At 35.8% G+C, this 22279-nt stretch overlaps 1 protein-coding gene across 6 annotated transcripts in view; it reads right to left on the bottom strand.

Moving 5' to 3' along the window:
- Positions 1-22279, bottom strand: part of SOX6 (SRY-box transcription factor 6) — a 337003-nt gene that overhangs the window by 16293 nt on the left and 298431 nt on the right. For all 6 annotated transcript variants that reach the window (XM_032984902.2, XM_042784521.1, XM_042784522.1 and 3 more), the window contains one exon: positions 15452-15560. In XM_032984902.2, the coding sequence (XP_032840793.1) occupies positions 15452-15560 (109 nt within the window). The remainder of the gene's footprint in view (positions 1-15451; positions 15561-22279) is intronic.

Here is a 22279-nt window from a genome sequence, read left to right as displayed (position 1 = left end):
CAGGAAGCTGCAGCTGCAGACAGCTTTTTATTGCAAAAAGGAACAGTAGCTTTGCTGAGCAACCTGCATGTAGGACCAATTTAGGGAGGTGTATGGTTAGTGAGGCTCTGTCCATTGTTGTTAGAAGGCTTGGAACACACATATCAAAGATATAATCTTTTACGGGAGGATTTATTTATTGTGAAACTACAACAAGTCACATAGTAACACTGAAACACTTATTGAGACAAATGGCCCTATAATTTGAGAAAAACCAAATATATCATGTAATGGTTGTTCCATGTTTTAAAATATTATTACAAAATTTGTAACTAGAATATGGGCAATTAGGAATTTGGTGACAAATTTAAAAAATGAAATTATTATTGGTGCAAAAGTTGTCATTTGTTATTCAGGTACTCTACTCACAGCAAAGGAAAGAAGACATGCATAAATCCATATGAGGATTTTCCATCTTTTACTTTCCCAAAGGAAAAGTCATTCACTATGGTTAAGGAGTTTGCCTTTAGCCCTTTTAATTACAATTTTTGCCTGACCTTTCAGGCAAAACCTAATGCAAGAGAAGAGTGCCTTTAGTCGTACAAAATTAAAGACTAGTTTTTTAATCTGAATAAAATTTAGATAGAATGAAAAAAAAAGAAGGAAAAAAGTAAAAAATAACAAAACATAAATGATCTGTTTTCAGAGAAGGGTTATATTAGAAAACAATTCTTACTTAGAGTAATAAATTACAACCATCCCAAGAAGGCCAAGAAGCTCTGGCTGCATCTGCTTTAAGCAAGTCCAAACTTGAAGGATTTGAAAAAGCAGCCAAAGAGTTGATGTTCTTTGTGCTTGATCTCTGGGGGAATATTTGCAAGTTGACCCACAGGCCATCACAAAAGCATCTGCAAAATGAATTTCTGCAAATAACTAAAGTACTGTAATCTCCACGTTCTTCTGACTATCTCAGAACTACAGAATTATATTCAGCGTATAAAGCATTAAAAGAAAATATTTCTGTTAACATGTGATTCTATGTGGGGAGCCAGAAAGTCTCAGTACCTTTTTAGGTTAGAAATGAGGTGCTAACGATATAAAAAGCACATACAGTCAGTGAGCTCTTACAAGTTGTAACACATAGGAACAAGCTTTCAAACTGGCTGTTCTTAGGTACTTCATCCTATCAATCAGGTATTTAGACAGTATTGTGCCCTATATAAACAATTTTAATAGGTTTTACAATGTGTGGATTTTTTTCTTATTGTGATAATTACAGTACTGACAGAGGGTGAAAGAGACACCTGAAATTTTTAAATAAAAGATATATACAACCACAAAGAAGCAAGGGGTTTATTTCTTTCTGAAAATATTTTCAGGAAAGTCTAATAAATAATAAACCCAAAATAATAGATAAAATAAAAATGTACTACTAATGAAGGGTGAGAAGAGAGGTGGAAGCTGGTAATTGTCTCTCTATGGCAACTAATGCTCTGTCTGCTAGTTACAGTTCACATTGTAATCTCAGGAGGAGGTTTTGATTTTCAGAATTAAGAGCTTGGTCAGAATTAAAAATTACTGCAGAAGCAGTACAGTTTGGCTGCCCTAATGGCTTAGTCGGCAAAGAAGCCTACACTTGGGCCTAAAGGCTGGGCCTGTCCTCAAAGTGACACTTTTAGCTTCTGAGGGTGTGGACTGCCTCTCTTCCTAGATGCTTTGCATTTGCTCAACTTTTCATGACTTTGATGATTTAAAACTAAATGCAGCTTAAAGGAGAAGGATAACTTTTTGTGGGTATATGGCAGGCAATTCCTCTGTGGAAGCTGGATTCCAGACTACACTCTAGGGAAAATACTGGGTGAAAGAACACCACAGAATGAATCTAAAAATGTGACAGCTTCATTAAATTAATTTCAAACAATGTTTTTGTTTCAAAAGACACTGATTGCTCTCTAAGGACAGTGCAGGGGAAGAAGAACCCCTGTTCTTTAGAAAGAGAAAAGAATCTGATCACGAACAGGAAAGACAAACATTTTCACATGAATTAAATATTAAGAAACATACAGTAACAATTGTTACATTGTTTATTTATTTATTCCTGCCTCTATCTGAGTTTCTCACCTTTTATAATGGCTAGAATTTTAGGACAGGCACCATCCCTTAGCATATTCCCTGAAATGTTGGACACATCAGGGTTAATCCTATTGTCTTTAATAAGATGTGGTTTTACCTTCCATTTTATATATCATTTAACACAGAAAAATCTCAGACTGAGCCATTACATGTTACCACAATGCAAACAATAATAAGCATGAGAGAAAGGAGCAAAGAATGGGTGAGAAAAAGACAAGGAAAGAAAGAGAAAAGAAGTGACAGCAAAAAGAAAGAGATTTTCATCAGTCACAGTTATTCCTTCATTACTCTTTACACTCTGGCCATTGATTCATGTTTGAAGTGATCCATTCCCTTTGACTCCCCCAGGGATAGCAAGCCTTTGGCTACTCTAGAGAATATACTGCATACCATCTTCCATAGACATATACCAAGATAGGATATATAGAAATAAAAACAGTCTTGCTAATTTCCTAGTATAAAAGTGACTGCTTAGTAGTAAAGGTCAGTTATTCGTTAAGTCGAGATGACATTTTTGCCTACTTTGGAAAGGACTGATTGTGACGTCCAAAGTATCTGGCCCTATCTGTGGTAAGACACCTAGCACTGCTAGCAGCATGCATTGCAGAGGCCAGAACCTACCGAACGTGCGAATGGGAACCACTCTTCTTTTACTACTAGAGATGGGTTACTCATAAACATGGAAATACCATAAAAACAGGGAGCGTGAAAAACCAGCCTGTCAGTCCCCTGTCCTGCTCTTAACCTGTGGACAGACAAATGCAGCCTTCATGAAAGATACAGCAATATTTCAAATCAAATAGAAAAATGTGAATCTGGAAAGAACAGAATGGCAAAAGAAGCTTTGGAAAGATTAGAATACAAGAAACATCATTTAACTATTATTCTGAGTTCTTAAGTTAAATGTTCAATTTTGGAGAAAGTTACAAAAATTACTACTTCACTGCAATCCAAGTGACTTGTAGCAGTGTTAGTGTAACATTTGTCTGGTTTGCCCCTGGTCTGCCTTTTCTTCATCTACATCCACATTCAGAAGACTTTCTAATTCTTTATTACCATCGAGAGAGGCAAAACAAATGGGTATCTCATGAACTATTGTCATTACTGGCATGTCTTGTCATCACTAGGCAAAACTAACACCCACTTGGAAACATGACTAGCTCCAGGACAAGGATGCCTGTAGTCACACAGTGGCACAAATGTTCTGCAGGGAACTGTCTGTTTGTCAAGCTGCTTTCATTCCAAACGCTAAACAAATATTATTCAGCTGGGATTTGAGGGATGAACATTTCTTCTAGGCTGCATGTCAGTGAATGAAAAGGGGGAAAAAACTGACAGAAGCATGAGTGATTCATAAAATACTGGAATATTTAAGTGGGCTCTAAAATATTTCACCTGCAAGGGTTCTGAAATGTGCTAAGTAAATACTAAGAGGTTGGAATATACTGTAGCACAGGTTAGCTACATCCGTGCAACACTCAGTTATGATAAGGCTTCTATTTTTCCTGCTAATAGACTCCATTTTCTTTAAAACATCAACAAGAAGAACCAAAAGAGAATTCCCTAAGGTCAGCTCTGAGGAAACATAAACCCCTAATTCAATAACTCCGCTACTGCACTGAAAAAGGCCTTATTATTGCAACATCCATATGGAGTCAATTGGACATTAATGACTAATCAATCCCTCCCCTTTCTATTCTACTTATAGTGTCACAAGCCATGTTTAGATTAGCCCATTTCCTGCTTAGGATCGCTCAAGATGTCTTTTGTTCTTTCAGGGCTGGCCTGATGGAGGCAGCTTAAACAAACACACGACCCAAGTGGTGCAGGAGTTATAAACTGCCATATGTGAATGAACAAAGGGGCCATACTAAAGCCTTTTGTGGTATTTGTTAATGTTTTTCATCTGAGTTTAAAAAGACCTAATGACTTTGTGGTGAGCTGATGCATGTGGCTCGTGGCTTTGCAAAATGAAGGAAATTCTAGCCAGTTATATATCAGCATATATTTTCCAAAGTGCCTTGTTTTCAGTTTTGGTGGCAGTGAGTTTACTTTTTTAGTACATTTGTTTTACATATGCATGCAAAATTCTTAATCTCAATTGAAACACAGCACCAGTTTTCACAGCCATCCTCACAACCTGCATATATGTCTTTCCCCATTTGAAAGTCTAGAGCTAAAATTAATAGTGAAATGTCTTCTGTGTGTGAAAATCAAATCAACTATTCTCAGTTCTATCAGTGGTAGCAGTTCACTTATCAGTGTTTAAAGCTGAATTGTTAGTAGGGTTATATTAAATATGGAAACAATATTTCTAAGTAAGCTATTAGCACATCCATGCTCCACAGCCAGCCATGCTCAAATCTACATTATTTAAATGAATTAAAACTGCTAAATGCAACTACTTTCTTGATGGCTTACACAAACAGCTTAGATTTCTTGACCACATTTTATGGAAAAATTATCCCTCATGGAAATTTGGCATGGAATACAGCTGAAACAATACAATAATCATTTAAATTACATGGAATTAGTGCTTAAGGCCTGACTTAAGCCCTCAGTGGCCTACCTAGTCCCACTTGTGCTGTAGCATAAGAGCATGAGAAGTTATTCTGTGAAGATCCATGAAACATCTAGATAGAAACTGGGATGAAGCAGCAGCCTTTACTATAAATTTGGGGAAATATGTAAGTGTCATAAGATTTTTCAGACATGTTTCCCTTGTAGACCTCAAGACCCTTCACAGATAATTAATGAAACGCTAATAACCCCATTCTGACATAGATATTATTGATAAAATAAATGTGAAACATATTTAAATTGGAAGTTATTGAGCCCAAGTAATGCCACCAGAAGTAAGGGATCGCCAGTCTTCAGTTCTAACTACAATCAACATTCTCACTAACACTATTTTATCCCTTTGATATTTCATTTCATACTCCAATGAGGAAAGTACAGGCCCACAGAAAGGAAAACCATGGACAAAACAACCCAGCCCAAGAGAAATATTACTAATATTCACTAACTATATAATATTACTAATATATACTGATAGGTATCTCATAAGATCTATCAATACTGCAAATTGATTTTGTTCTGCTTTGTTTTTTTTTTCAGAAAAAAAATGTTGTTCTAACAGCTAAGCAATTATTATTGCTATATTAATCATATTCAAAATCAAAACAATACAAAGAGGAATAAACTTATCTATTTAACATAAAAATGTTTCCATAAGAGTAACAGCTTTATTGCCAGTGGAGCTGTTACTCACATAATTTCAAATTTCTCCTGACATGACAGTGTCACATAGAGCAACCAGAAAACATGATACTGATTTAAAACACAGGGATTAATTCTGCAGTCTTCAGTCATCCCTAACAGGTTTTTTTTAAAAAATCCTACCTGAACAAGGGCCACAGGACATGATCCATTCATATTTCAGTCAATGTTTTGTTTTGTTTTAAGATGGAAAAATGACAGACAGGAATTCACTACAGAGAAAAAAGGCAGCCTGACTTCGTATTTGATGGATGCATTGTTCACGGTGTGGCTGAACGCCATTAATGCACAACTTTGCTTGCTCCTATGTGGCAAAACAATGAATTTTAAAAGCTTAAGTACAATGTCATTTACAAAAGGGAACTACATTTAACAACAGGAGAGAAGTTTACAAAACTATCTCCCTCAAATTATGTCATATTAATGACATGCAGAATACCTTGCAAAAACTTTTAATGTGTGTTGGAATAACTGCTTTAGTGGCTCATTTCCTGCATTCAACCTGAAATTGAAGTTGTCACCTTCTAGTATATGCAACATCATTCTTTGTATCAATATAACTAATTCCCTCTATCCAGTGTTTGTTGTTCTCACTTGTCATTTCATATCAGTAATTAGATGGCAAGGACCTAGGGTTAGGATATGCATATGCCATTTCTTCTTGCCTTTCATATGGGGTGCTTCTGTTATAATAATTAAAAATATAATTAATAAATAATAAATAATGAATGGAGAGAAGCAAAAGCAGCATAACAGGAGCTGTAAATTAACAAGTAATAAAAAATGTTACGAAAACCTCTTAAAACTAATTTTTCAAATATGCTGCGCCTGTGCATTGGGGATTTATGAGTGAAGCCAGGAAGATGTTTTTACAAACAAGGCAATGGCATGTACAAATATGTTGCCACATTTACCTGATTTGGATTAAAAAAAAAGGGAGATTTGCCAAGAAGTAGGGGCTTATGTGAAAATTCAGAAATTACTCTTTTTTGAAATACTGCACATTCTGTGAAACTACCCCTGTCAAATTGAAGACATAGTAATTTAATATTTGCAGAAGCTGTGAAGATACTGTAATACCCAGCCCACACACATTTTGGACCACTGATTCTGTAAAATTAAATCAAAGTACTAATTAAGAAAATATTTTCTCCTTGCTACTAATTCTGCACTAAACACTTGCTTAGACACTTGGCATATCTACATGGAAGAAAGACAGACGCTCTTAAACACGTTTATATTGCTGAGATACTGAGGTTCCTGAAGGAGAAAATGGTGTGCAGAATAGACTTAGAAAAAACAGACAGTTGTACAAAGACGAGTACTTGTCTGAGTCTGTATCAATTGCTCATGCTTAGCCAGAATAGAAGGTGTTCTTTCCTTAATGTAGTCATATTTCTGCTCCACTCCCTGTTCTCAAGGAAGTAAGAAAGAAGGGCAAGATTCCTCCATCCTCCATGCAGTATGATATAATGGTGGTTTTCTTTGTCAGCTGGAAATTTTACATTATTTTAGGCTGCTTCAAGCTCCTTTTGTGATATTGGAGCACCACAAGGACATGTGCATCAGAACCATGGTGCATTTTACACCTGTGGTGGCTGTACATGAGTGTGAAAAAATGTTTTAAACCACTAAACTACTATATATAATTTTTCACTCACTCCATTTAAAAATAGCTAAGCAAACTGACTGATGCTTTCATCATTTGTGACAATAATTTTCTTATGGGCAAAGATTTTCTGTGTAAAACTGCAACCCACAGTTGCTTTTTACAGTCTTGCTCTAAATTCCTGAAAATGATGTTTTACTATATAATGGAAATTGTGACAAGCCTTTAACCATAGCTGTGCTAATAGGCACCCCTCTGTAAAACTCAGGGCATTGTAACAGTGGTTGGTTGTACAACATCAGAAATTCTAACTAGAATTTTTTAAAATAAAGGCACTGTTCTATAAGAATCAATTACTGTAGCATGGAAACAGCAAACAAGAAAGCCTCATATTTAGCAGTAGGAAAAAAATACCTAAGACAGTTGAAAATCAAAAGGTAACACTTGTGGAGGACATTCAGATTTATTATTCTGAAATTGAGAAGTGTACTATATGTTAAATATTAGTGTCTTGAGAGGAAGGAGTTCCAATGCCATGGGAAGATCAGTGCACACGCTCAGCTCAGATTTTTCAGGTCTCTAAGTGGGAGCTCCCCCTGTAAAATGCTATGGGGATGCTGGCAGCAATGAGGTTCATGAAATGGTTGCCATCAGAAAAGTGATGGGATGGTTCTTAAAGACAGAACGTTTTACTCCTATCACATTGGCAGGTGTTGAGTTATTCCAGGGCTGAGGCACTGAATTCTGTCCCATACAGCTGAAATACTGCGCCTGAATACTTTATCCCAGTTTCCTGATCTGTTAAGAGTTATTCAGAAAAATTTAAGCATATCACTCAAGTATCAGGCACAATCAAATACATTCATGGGTATTAAAAATGTCAACCACCATTAATGAAGGCTACTTTTTAGCATCTGGTCTAATTAACTACGATAATAAGTTATTCGATTTTTAAATAATAAAAATACACTTATGGGATTTTTTTTTTTTTTTTTTTAAATCAAAGACCTAGAACAAGAATTCAGGGGAATAAAAATTCCAGTACTTGAGCTTACTGCATTCTCTCTGGAAACACTTCTTTGTTTTCAGACAGATTTCACTGTTTTCTGATTTTCATCTTTCCCCTCTCAACTGCCATAGCAACTATTACAAATATTTATGTGCGACAAATACTGGCATGGAGAGGCATTCTTTCCTCCAGTATTTATGAAGCACTGTCACAAAAGTAGATGATGCTTTGTCATGCATGTACTACCTGCTGTTTACACCTCTGCATAGGAGGGTGTTAAACAAGTTACCTCACAGGTTTGGATTGTGTTGGCAGCCTGCCAAGATTGATCTGCCTGCAAATATATGTTTCCCTTTCACCTACCTCTTCAGCTGCTCAAAGTCAATGTTTTGTGGTGTTAAGAAGGAACTGTGTCATCCTTTTGTATAAGTAATTATTTACTATTAGGCATATATGAGAATCTTGAGGCTTTGAGTGTATGGTAGAGGTGCTCCTTTAAGAAATCGCTGATCTGTTTTTTAACTTAATAGATTTGCAAAACCCAGGCACTTGTCATGATGTCTGCTCTATCACCAGGGAGTGAGAAAATTAAGCTTTGACAGATGGACAGAAATTTGGAGCTAGACAAGGTGGCAGTTTCTTCTCACCCTTAGATATCTGCCTTGTGCTCCCTTTGTAGTTCCTTTTTCTCATGTTTCTCCCCACACAACTAAGAAACTAACTTCTACATTGCAAAGACTCCCCGTCTTTCACCATTTAGCCCATTTATCTCCTCCACATGATTCCACATTCACTGCTGCTGCTACCATTGCAGCCACTCCTTGTTCAACATGTTCTGGCAATTGGTTAAATCCATGATGATGCCTAACACCATTTCTTTCTTTCTCTGCCATGCAATTTCATTTGCTTTTGGGCACATAGACTCTCTCACTGTACTACAATATGCCTTGCAATGTGGCTAGCCCAAGTCAAATATGAATGGGAAGTGCAAATTTTATGGATATGAAATGGCAGACTACTGTTAACTGCTGCAAATATTGAGCAATTCATTGACTTTGGATGTTGGTCAGCAAATCCAGCATCTGAAATGCTGTGTAACTGGGTTCTTAAACTTACTGCTGAATAGAAATATGTTGTTTTAAAAGCAAAGCTGAGCTTGTACTCCTGCAAGCTTGGGTTCAAGTGCAAAATCAGGTTCAAACCAAAAACTGTGTATATCTGAACTGGAATTAATATGATCAAGCTAGGGCTTACTACTGGCAGCAGCTGGTTACCAATGGTTATGCAGCTTGCAGTCCCCAGCTATCTTGTATTCAGCCTACCTGGAGCACGGTCCAAGATACCATGATCAAACAGAAAAGACTTAAAGTTATATAATGTCAAACAGTGACCTGCTATATAGAAAACCACAATCTCTAAACCGAGGAATTTACAAATTAAAGTGAGAGACAGCAGGCAGTGAAAGGGAGGACATAGGCACTAAGTCAATGAATTTAAGAAGATGGGCTGGGACCAGTCCCATGCCAAGGACTCCAAGCTCTTAATGGCTGACTCAACATCTAGGTTTCATAGCAAAGGCTATTCTTTGGAAGACTTTGAAAATTAATAGAGTAATACAAGGATAAATAAATACATATATACAGCTGAAGTGGACAGACAGATCCCACCACATTACTTAAAACTGTTTTTATCTAAACTAGCAAGCATGTGCCTATCCTCAGCACTATGGTCAATGCTTACCACACTCTGGTAAATTAGTATCAATGGAAGAAGCAGCAAGTTCTAAACACAAAGTTTACAGAATCAAGAAAACTATGACATGATAAATAGAACAAATGAAAACATCAAAACAGAACTCAGAAGAAAAGATCTTTGTGTATATTGTCCAAAATGGCAAACTGTGAGGCCATATATTTAACTTACAAGCCCCCGATTCTAATATATTAACACAAATGAACATGGAACTAAATGTTAAGTACTAATACAGTATTTTCATCTGTTTCCATTTGCTTTATAAAAATGAATTTATCTTCACAGTGCATCTGATTTTTCACTTGAGAAACAGGACACAGAGAAGTTATTTCTCTTTTACAAAATCACACAGTGAGGCAGTGGCAAAACAATAACATTCAGATGTTTTTGCCCTGAGCCCAGGATCCAATCAAGAAAACTATATTTTAACAGATCGAGTTCTTTGGCAGGAATGAAGATCGGGTCTTGATGGAATTTGAATCCCTGACTATGACTGCTGAAGGAAACCACACTGCAGCCTGAGCTAAGGTAAAATTGTCAACAAGAACGTTAGGTCTATTCTGCAGATTTCTATCTACTACAAAACCAAATCTTAGCATACTTCCTACAGATTTCCAAAGCATTTGACCACAACCACAAAAACAGAAGGATCCATAAACATAGAGCGCATTATGCAAGCACAAGATCCATAAACACAGAGCACATTATACAATTCAGAAGAAGCAGCTCTATCACCAAAAGTGAGCATCTGTGAAAAGAATATCTTTTTTAGAACTTGAACCAAAAAACCATATTCAGATCATCCAATATTCTCAGATAACTATAAACTAAGTATTTTAGGTTCCCCCACCTGGAATTTAAACAGGGCTCCCCTTTTGCTCCTGACTATATTCTACACACTCTGGTCAGTTGATGTATGTCAGTCATGTTCAGAAAGGGGTTTTAGCTATAGCTAGATTCAAAGCTGTGTTGGTGTGTCCATGCCAGTTAGCTGTATTTCAGTACTGACAATCTCAAATGTTCAAAATTATGAAGCCGCCTACAGAAAGGATGATGTTTCCTTTAAAATGATGAAGTTTGGAGAAAAAAAAATATGCTTGTTTAGTTCTATAATTGGCTGTTGTTTATAATTTTGCATACCAGTCATTGAACATTTATGAGGCTCTCAAATCATGTTTTGAATTTTTCTAGCTACAAATGTATCATATATTTTAACATGACAACTGGGATTTCCAGGTAATGATATAAGTCTAATATCTGTGGATTATTCATCAATGGTGTCACAGTCAGTGGCAATGTTTTTGAATACAGTCTGAGCGTGATTTTTAATATAGTTAGCCCAGTCCTGCTGGTGGCTAAGGAAGTAATACAAATGTTGGTTTATGTCATATTTAATACAAAACTCTTGTTGATGATTTTTGGGCCTCCATTCAGATGACAGTTAGGTCATTATGAGTAACACAAGCTTTCAATACGACTTCATATGCTAGGTCATCTCTGAAAGTACACCCAGTTACCATTAATCTTGAGAAAGGTTTCACACACACTGGGCAGGGACAACAAGTTAAGTCTTAAAAGTCATTCTGCAGTACCCTTTCATATTTGTCTTAAAATAGCATAGAGCTAAATTTGAAGAATTTCAAGACTTGTCTTATAATTCATGATTCAAAAAAAAAAAAAAAAAACAAAAAACGTGTAGCTTCAGCTTCTGATCAATGAGCCAGTACCACAAGCACTCCTAAAATTAAAGGAAAACATGACTCTGATCCTGTCAAACTCAGATCACTGCCATATGTTACAGAAAATACATAAGGAGTAGAGAGAAATCATTGCTAGATACTATTACAAAGGCATTCGATAAAACACAGAAGCCTGCTGATATTTCTTATAACAAATTACTTGAACCTTAAAGGCTGTGTCAAAGTTATGGGAACCAGGAGCACTTCCCAGATTTGGTCTATCTCGGCTGCCTGTTGGGATGGGACAGACATGTACCATGTCTCTGCACACTTTAGTTTCCTGTGGAAACTCAGGTGTGCAGGTAGGCGAGGAGTGAAACTGCACTTCCATAGCCCCCTTGGTCTAGGTCAGTTGGGGATCAGGATGCAGCCCAAACTACACTTTCTCCAGGTTATGGCCAGCAGTGGGACTAAATCTGGAGTCCTTGGCTCAGGAATAAATCCGTTACAGCACTCCCCCTACCCCTCAAAAAAAAAAAAAAAGGCCTCTACAAATAGTCAATATTTGTTAAATGTAGTAAATTTCATAATTCAGAAGTTCTAAAATTCTGGTGATGGAAACAAAACCATCTGACAGAAGCAGCAGCCACACACTCACTCTGTCACAATTGCACTTGGACCTGAGAGATCTGGATGCATTTCTGATGAAGAAAGATAAGAGGTCAAAAGTTGACCACCAATATGTTACTTCAGAAAGCTTTATTTTCTATATGACTGTTATTTGCATAAAAGGAACTGGGGTTGTTTAGCCTGGAGAAAAGGAGGCTGAGGGGAGACCTTATCACTCTCTACAGCTACCTGAAAGGACATCGTAGTGAGGTGGGGATTGGTCTCTTCTCCCAAGTAACAAGTGATAGGACAAGAGGAAATGGCCTCAAGTTGTGCCAGAGGAGGTTTAGATTGAATATTATGAAAACTTTCTTTATCGAAAGCGTTGTCAAGCATTGGAACAGGCTGCCCAGGGAAGTGGTTGAGTCACCATCCCTGGAGAGATTTAAAAGGTGTGTAGATGTGGCGCTTAGGGACATGGTTTAGTAGTGGACTTGGCAGTGTTAGGATAATGGTTGTACTCGATGATCTTAAGGGCCTTTTCCAACATAAATGATTCTATGATTCTAAAGAATAAGTTGTCAAGTTTCTTAGTAAACCAGTGCTGAAACAGATACTTATGGAAGCACAAAATAATAGCAACACAGATAAAAACCACTGTGAGATGGCAAACCTAGAAAGATCTGTAATAGTTTCATGACAATTAGAAGTGTTAATATTCCTGAAGACGAACAGAGCCTGTAGCATGTTACAATACTTCAAAGGCCACAGTTTAACTGCTGAAATCTCAGCAGCACTGTTTTCAATGGACTTCCACTCTAAATGATGCCACACTAGAATTGTTATCTCTTAACTAGCTTGCCAAAGATAAGAGGCAAAACTTGGGTGATATTTTGAATGTCTTTTTTTTTATATCCAGCTAATATCTAAATTCACCTTGCCTACAATGAAAAAGGGCAAATAAGCAGCTCAGTTTTGAAGACGCACCAACATTTTTTTTGAGATCAGCAGAGGTATTAATCCAGCACCTCTTTTCCAGAGACATCTCTTGGCTGCTAAGCCAAGTCTGGAAATCTGAATCCATTCATGAACTCAGATTTACCATGTGGCAAGACACCATGACTCAAACTGCCTCACTAGCTCTGGAAAGACAGGTATGCCGTCCTTAAACTGGCACACATCACTGTAGCTTGGGTTACATATGTCAAAGCTTCGTTCTGCACTATCCAGTAACAGGGGGGGCTGTCAGTACCATGAGGTTTATCAAGATACTGAATTAAGGACACTAGAAAGAGAAAGGATGAATTGAAGGAAATGAGCTAAACGAAGAAAGTCGTCAGGGACTTGATGTCATAGGAATCAGTAACTGTATCTGTAAGTACTCTGTTGCAACTTTTCATCCCAACTGAGGAAAAAACCATCCTTCAACATGTTGAAATATGAGAAGTTGCCACAGGATGGAAAATCCTTTGCAGAGCAGTTTATAAATAACTGATTAGTCAACAAGTACTTTTGAAAGCCTATATATCTCCTAAGTAATTTTTTCTAGGAAAAAATCATTGCAAAACACCTGTCTGAAAGTTATTTTTAACCTACATTCTGTTCATTATTCTTCTGTTTAAAGACAATACAACAGTGGTCAATCACATCCAATAAAGGATGACTAAATGAAGTTCATAAATAATAGCTCCCTAAAAATTAACATCTGGAAATTACTGGTTATATAAGGAACAATTAAAATATATATATATGGAAAATCTGAAGTGTCTCATTTAGGTGCTAGCCTCCTGAATGCTATTTGTGTTAAATGGCTGATGAGCTTCAGTCATCATCTTATCTCACTGTTATGGAAACCTGAAATCTTGAGTATGTCAAAATACTTTTTTTTTTTTTTTTAAATAAAAGGCAAAAAACATGTCAGTGTGTGCTCCTGGTGAATGTGTCAGTTCCATGTGATAAGCTAATCATGATATTAAGCCAATAAGTAGGAATATTTTGCTAAACTAAATTTTAGAATTAACTACTCTGTATGGGTGAATCAATACAGGAACATCTTGGAACTGAATTTGCATCTGCTCCATTGTATACAAGTCCTTGCCCAAAATACTTTTAAATTCATCTTTTTTGTTTTGCCTAGAACCTGATTAAAGGTAATGGATATCAGTTGGCAAGCAAGGAGAATCAGGGCTCTAAGATGTTTTACCACAGGCATACTACCTATACAGTAAAGAAAAGGTAACATTTTCATGTGCTGTTGTTGTCAGACTTCAAAATGAAGGGACAATTTGTGAGACCTTACCTGGACCATTTATTTCTGGCTTACAGATAGACAGAACAGAAAACATGCTCATAGAAATATTTCTCTATAAAGAAAATATTAATACCTTTGTATCACAAAATTTCTGTCACAGTATTTCAAGAATCATTTGAAAATAACCCTATTTGTCAACAATCACAAGTTTATTGGTCCTATTCTTTTGATCCAAGAAAAAAGGCAAATTTTGAACCTATCAGATATTTGTATATTAATGGGAAAATTTAGAGATGTTTTAACCTTTTTTCAAGAACAGTGGCATAACTAGCTTGTCAGGTTAAAAAGAGCAAAATTATTTTCAAACAAGTAAATTGAGGGAGCAAAATATTACATAATATTCTATCTGAATAGTACATTCATCTTACTACCGTGACTGGTAGAGTTCCTATCTATCTACACATTGTCTTCTAGTGTATCATAGGGTAGAGAGGACACCAGTAGCATCCATTTCCAGAGCATGCATGGAAACCCTGCTAGAGATTAAACTCAGCCTTGATAAACACTGATGTCCACCAGTGGCTTGACACTGTATGCCTGATATATAGAACTCTCACTGAAATGAGTGCAAATGCACTGATGGTTTATATCATGAAAAAGACATTTGCATATAGAAAATGTGAAATATTTTCCCATTATCACTTGACAGCTGCCTGTCAATAAAATTGTGCTTGATATATCTTGAATAGTTTGTGAGTGCAGTGATGGGTAGAGTTCTTAAAGGGCTCTAATTTTCTTCAAAGCTGCTAAATCCTTAAAAAACGGTGAAAATATATATATGTATATATTGCCTCGCTGAGATAATTTTCTCAGTGTTTCCCACCCTTGTATTAACAGTATAAAATGTAAACATTTAACTGACAGCTGCTGAGAGAAAAAAATAGTTGTGTTGCACAAGGGCTGAGAGAGTTATACAGTCCTTTTCACGTATCTGCCCTTTGCTATGGACATACATTACAATCTCACAGAAACACAGAGATCATTCAAGTGTTACCCTGTAAGCTAGACAGTACTTATGACACTGGCAGCATTTCAGCCATACCATTCTGTGATGCAGTGTTCAATAACCCACTGTCAAAATTGCAACTCACCTTCTGCATCTTCTGGCCTTGTAAGATCGATGACACCAGGGCCCAGTTTCCCATCTTCACTGGGTTTCCCTGTTAACTGTGGGCCTAAATTTTCAAACCTTGTTCTTTCCTGGAAAAGACAGAAGTCATCTTAATGCTCCATATAGGTTAGTTGTCATTATATGCCTGTGCATATGTGTATGCACTGATACATGCCTTACTTTTAAAATCCAAACAAATAATGAGTACTTTTAATTGGAATTTTAACTCAAGGACAACTTTTTACAGATTCTGAATGTTTGCATTTATGAAAATCAGTTTTAAATGTGAAACATATACAGAACTTTGAGATTATTTTGATCTGCACTGCCACAATGCATAAATGATTGTGCATGCAAATACAAAACACTCTTGGCAGCAAACAGTGCTGATCGATGCTGCTCACTTTGCCTTTCCACTTATTTTCTAACTTGAACTGGAAAAGACAATTGACATTTGGGAGACATGAAAATTCAGAAGTTGAAAGAAGAGTTTGTATTAAAATATACTGCTAATTTATTGGAAAAAGCACTTTTTCCCCACTGTGAGATTCATTTGCATTCATACCTCTGAGAAAACACAAGTCTGAATTTTATGCAAGAGGTTTTCAAAGACAAGTATTTGAAAGAATGAATAATAGTTGATAGAACTGATTTTATTATTTTGTCTAGGAATTGAAATTGTACCTAAGAAGATTAAAAAAAAAAGAAAAAAAGAAAAAGTATGCACACTCCTCCTAGAAAAACAGAAAGCTTTTGAGAGCTGGAGACCTCCATAGGAAACCTGGAACTAAAGAGTGGAAACTGAAAGGTATTTTATGTGTTAACCCAGTTCCTCAGTCAACTACTGGACAAGGGCTCTATAAATGACAGTGTAATAGTGTCTCACAATAGTAGTCTCTGTAGTACTGTGTATCAGTAGCAAAGCGTTCAATGGTTATCATTAATTTAGCGTTCTCATTTGAAGGAACATAGCATGATTTCCCTCTTGCCTTGTTGTTACCTCTTCAGACTAAACTTGGCATTATGTTGTACTTGTGAATGAATGAAACCTTGTTGTTCATTACTATGAAACAATATTAAATGTCATGTCAGTTCAAATTTACAGACATGAAATACCAGCTTTCAGCTCTACGAACAGTTTCTCCATGTTATACTTAATGCATTATGCAGAAGTAGAGTGCTGATTGCTGTTCAGCCTATTGTTCAATGACCTAGTTCTGTGCTGTGCATACTAGACATAAGAAGAAAACAGGAGTTTCTTTCCTGCAAGATGTCTAGAAACTTGGAAATGTTCTTAAGGACAAAACATACTTGATGGCCTTGACTGCTCATTTGCTCCATCTCCAAATACTTCTGCTTTCCAATGTGATTATTTTTCTATTATCATTATCTTTCAGTAATAAAACCCCACCAGGCCAACAACTCAGGAATTCTTTTGATTCCTCGTTCTTTTGATTCCTTCAGCCATGGATTTTTTAAATTATTATCTGTTTAATTTGCAGAGGAAGACAAGAAAGCACAACCTGATGCTGGATTTGCTACAACATGCAGCTGAGGCATTTCAGGTACTAACTGCATTTCTAAAAGTTCCTCAGAATCTTCCATTTGTCAAACAAAATAACTCTGCATTTTTTATTTGGTTAACTTCTTAACTTAATTTCTTCTGTAAAATCTCTGGTTGAAGAAGGAGCTTACATATACAAAGGTACTCACAAGAAAATAAAGAGTTACAAATGAAATGTGACTGCAGAAAGGCACTGCAATACTAGAGGCGCAACATTTTACTGAAAGATCTTGTGCAATGTAACAATACACCTGAAGCACCAGGATGGGATCTGTTTTGCTGGTAGACAGAATAAAAAATAAGTTTGTCAAGGATTCTGCATTCCATTGCAAAGGGCTGATTTGCAGTTGAGATAAAAACAAGGATCACTACTAAGAAAACAGCTTCGGGCACATATATTGCCTCTTCCAAATTATTTGCACTAAAAGCTTTTCCTTAAGGATGTTAACACAGCACCTGCTCTATTGGAAGAACAGCCTTTAAGTGTGTTTCAGAAGAAGGAGAAATACCTTTCTGCTGTAAAAATCAACAGACCCTGCTACATATCAATATGCACATTTGGAATATCTTTCTAGTCATTCATTCTCTTTGATTTTACCAGAAAATATTCTGTTAAAAAAAAAAAAAAAAAAAAAAAAAAAGAAGAAAAGAAAGTTTCTGAAAGAATATCAATATTTTGACATGGAAGGAGTAAAGGGAAAATTACATGATAAGGTTCAGGAACAGTAAAATGAAAGCACTTATACCATAAAAATACCTGCTCTTGTCAAACAAAGGAGATGTACTTATAGTTATTTCATAACCTGCTCCTTCTAATTCATAAATGCTCTAACAAAGCTAGATATATTTAAGTCTTTGAAATGCCTTTTAAAGTCATTCATTTTCTTGCTTTTTTTACTGAAAATAATCTTCACAGTGCTTGTAAAAAAATTTTCAATATTTGCATTGGGTTTAGACAAATTCAGAGAACTGTAAAAAAATAGAAAAATGTTCCTCAATATTAATAATGTTTTTATTTAGTAGATGCCTTTACAATTCCATGAAATACAACAAATTCATATGAAATTTATTATTAGAGAGGAAACTTGTCTCACTAGGCTCCAATCCATTTTCATGGGATTTGTCTTTGCTCCCATCTTGAATTCATCCTAAAGAGAATAGTTACTTGCACTAAAAATCCTCTAAAAGTACAGCTTTTTCCTAGTATGAGCAAGGACTGAGAGGAAGATTGATTCTGTACATAATATACCTATATGAACAAAAAAAGGTATACCTTCATTTAAAGTAAATTACTATATATAGCTGCACTAACAAATATGTTACCTACATGTGCATTATATTTGCACATATGTACACCAAATATTATCAACACATGGATACCTCCCTAACCTATATTAACATAAAATTTTGGTGAGTTTGTAATGACGTGCACTGCTATGGTCAGTGCAGGCATTTTGTTTCTGGTGAAAAAGCATTTTGGACCTTTATTTTGAACTTATTTTTGGTACTGCCTATGGAGCTTATACTATATAGTCACATTAAGTTTTCCCATTTAAATTTCAGAAAAAAGGTTTAGGACATGACATTGACAACCCTTTCTCATTACTAGATCAACACAGTCAATTGGAGTTTGCACTAGAAAACTGAAAGCTCTTCCCAGCACAATTCAGATCCTTTGTGCTTCTTTATATGTTGAACACACGGTAAAAATAATCATTTATTTAAAATGGGAAAAAGAAGAGAAAAAAGATTCTTCTTAGCAGCCAAATCTTAATTTTCCATTCTGTGATATGATTAGGCACTTATTTATGCATTGTCAGTCACAAACATGCAGAAAACGTAGAAGTTATTGAAAAAATTAAAGTCTGCTCAACTGTCTTGCAGGACTGTTGGTTCTCTAAGTGCTTTGAAATTATGATGTATGAGGTAGATGTTGCATATTAAATAAAGATATTTAAATTATAAAGCCCCCGTTAGTGAGAGCTGATGAATGTTAAATGTTATGAGCCACAAGGCTGTAGCATCCATCATATTCACATATTATCACAGTCAGTGATGGAGCAGCCCCAGTGATGACAGATAGACTGCTAGATAGTTATCCCTTATTTCCAGAGTCACCAAGCAAGCCTTTCAACCCCTTTGGCATTATTTTTAGCTTTGCATTAAATTAGCAACTTTTCCGTCACTTTCTGGCAGAAAGTATCGATTCTTTCTTCACATGTGGAAGGTAAAAGAATGATTTAGTGAAGCAAGGAGTAAAGGAAAAAGAAGCAGTAGCCCCTACCTCTGAAAAGGCTGCAAACTTCAAATGACTAGAAACAAATATAAAATTGTGATCTTGTGAAAGAACAGCAATGAAACAGTAAGCACACAATAATGGCTTTTCTCTGCACTTAGATAAAAGCTGAATTTTTGATGTGCACAGTATATTTTCATAAAATTTTATATACTATGTTTTATACACTTATTGGCTATTCCATAATAATGTGTGTGCTAACAGTAAAATTGCTCTTAAATTTATGTGTGTTATTTATACGTTCCCACGTAACAATGCTTTTTGTTGTAAAAAATATTCTGTTTATTAATGTAACTTTACAACCACTGCATCCAAGATCCGTGGTAAATTAATGACATTTTTATTATTTTATAGTGTCATTAAATTTTTACTGATCACTCCATCAAACAGAAGCAATAAAGGCCATAATGCAAACTGGGACACTTAGATCAGGGGAGCAGGAAGGCATTCCATATAGTCTGAAGTAAACGGCTTGCTATAAATGATATTTATACCATCTTTAAGGATGTGAGAATACTTGGACAAGTTTGGCAAAACTGTTTCTGTAGTACCGTGGATTGTGTACTTAAATAACAGTTTACTTGCCAGCAAGACAATTTTTTTTTTTCAAACCATATGCGAGAAGATGACTGATTGCATCCATCTCTTGAAAAATAATATACGAAATGTAATAATACACTGGGCACCCCTCCCTTCTGGATTACCAAGACTGATCCGACTATACCCATGCCTCAAATTATTTCAACATGCTTGCTTTTTCCACATCTGAAATGTACGCTTAGTCTGAAATGGAAAATGGCATGCACGCTGATCGTTGTGTAAAAGATTTAAAATATATATATTTTTTGCAAACAAATACTTTTTATTTAAGCAGACATGTTTGGACAATGATGTAATACCCTTTATTTCAATAGTCTAGCATGGAAGCACTTACCAACATTAATATAAAGAGCCAGTTTCTAGAAACTGAATTAATACGGGTCATTCACAGAAGCCACAGAGTGTATGACTGAAGGGATATTATTTCTTCTGAGGACAGTACTTTAGTTAGAATGACTACAAATAATTATCACATGTTGTCTTTATGTATGAAATGTATTTCAATTGAATTATTCCATACTAAATGTCCTAGCAGCTTATTTGCTAAGCATGATCTATTCTCTTCATGTACCATGGACAGTAAACAACAGGCAAACAACTTACTATATTCAAAACATTAATAGGGCATTTTAAGTATAGCACAGAGAAAATAATTCCCAGTTTGAATAAGGAAGAAGCACAAAACCATTTTACTCCCCTGGAAAGTCAAGATACAAACATCCCAAGCTTTTCACCTTCTTCTTACTAGTTTTTAATAGCTAAGGACTGAAAAGTTAAATTACCCTCCACTTAGAATCTTTTGCAACATCTTGGCAGGGCAGGGATAATTACAAATTGACTTTCAGCCTTATCTCTGGATATTTTAGTTATTACGGGTGGGAAGTTTAAACATTAACCTTATTACAACAACGTCAATCATCCTACTAGTGTGCAGGCATGCAACTGCTGGAATTCTTTGGATAGCAAAGTAGATAAACACAATAGTGGCATTATTTTTACAATTAAAAGCAAGGCCTTTAGCTTTGCAGAACTGTGGTGAATATCTAGAGCCTGTTTTCAACATCATAGCATAAGGAGTTGCTCCAAGAAACTGGAGAAATTAAATTAGCAAGGTAGGCAAACTTATTGTAGGAATGCTGATATTTTAAGATATTACAAGATATGAAATATATCTTTTCCAACCACTGATTTACAGGTTGCTTGAATGAATGATATGCTGAGTCCTATGACGTTGACACAACCTGACCTTACTTTATTTTTTATGTAAGTGAAATGCCTGAATTCAGTGATCTCAGGAACCAAAGAGGGACAGCTCAGTGAATTTTCACCTTGACATACTGCTGTTTTCAGTTTTTGAAGGCCCCTATATTGTTCATAAACTGTTCCAGTACTATCTTTGCATGCTGAACGTACAGCATGGACTAGCATCCCTGACACTGACTACAGATTTGTATTACATTACAGTTCCTCAAAGCAAACAGCCTGCTTGAAAAGGTGTAGGGAGATAGAAACCATTAGGTCCCCTTTTAAATATATTCTTCCATCTTAAACCATGACCGAAAAATAAGAGATTAAAAGCAGATAACAGGGACTTTACACTAAAATTTCCTTCCCTGACTGGCAAGCCTCAGCCGGCTTCCACATGACAATGTGATATATGCAAGACTATCACAAGCAGAAAATACTCCAAAGTTGGTCAGTAACAGAATTTCACAGAGATTCTCTTTATATAGGATTTTCTTCTTTTAAGACCCAGGTTCTTCTGTCAAAATTGAGAATTGCAATTTCATCAGAATTTAAAGTGTGTAGAAAAAAAGTTTGAAACTGGAGTGCTAAAGGCAAAAAATTAATCAGATAAATAAATGCAAATCCAAACAGCCTGCTTGTAAACACTCTCTTTAGCTAATTATTTTGGAAGTTTGATTTTAAGGGTCAGAAATCCTGGAGTCTCTGGTTAGTGTAAGCAGTAGCCATCTTGATCTCCAAGCACAAATAAAAAGGATTTCGATGAATTCCCTGATTATTGGGAGCATTCAGCACATACTAATAAATTAATAGACTTCAGTGCATTGAGTCTTGCTCTAAAAGTAAGTGTATGAATTTTAAAATATTTTTTAAAAGAAAAAAGAACAGATAGCAAATGTTTCCACCTAAGTAGGATATTACGCCTTCCTACACATGAAGTACTGACATAATCGTAGCTTGCCACACTTGCAAGCACTCCTAAACTATGGATCTGCCCTGGTTAGATTACTTTCAACAGGATTACTGCACTTACTGAGCCCCCTTATCCAAATGCTTTATGTCTTTGTTCATATGGTTTTAATATGGTTTTAACCAATTGCAAG

Source organism: Tyto alba, unplaced genomic scaffold (assembly GCF_018691265.1).
Source record: "Tyto alba isolate M040663 unplaced genomic scaffold, T.alba_DEE_v4.0 Super-Scaffold_8, whole genome shotgun sequence".
Lineage (NCBI taxonomy): Eukaryota > Metazoa > Chordata > Aves > Strigiformes > Tytonidae > Tyto > Tyto alba.
Note: the sequence above shows the minus strand (reverse complement) of the source record. Positions and strands in the feature narration are given on the sequence as shown.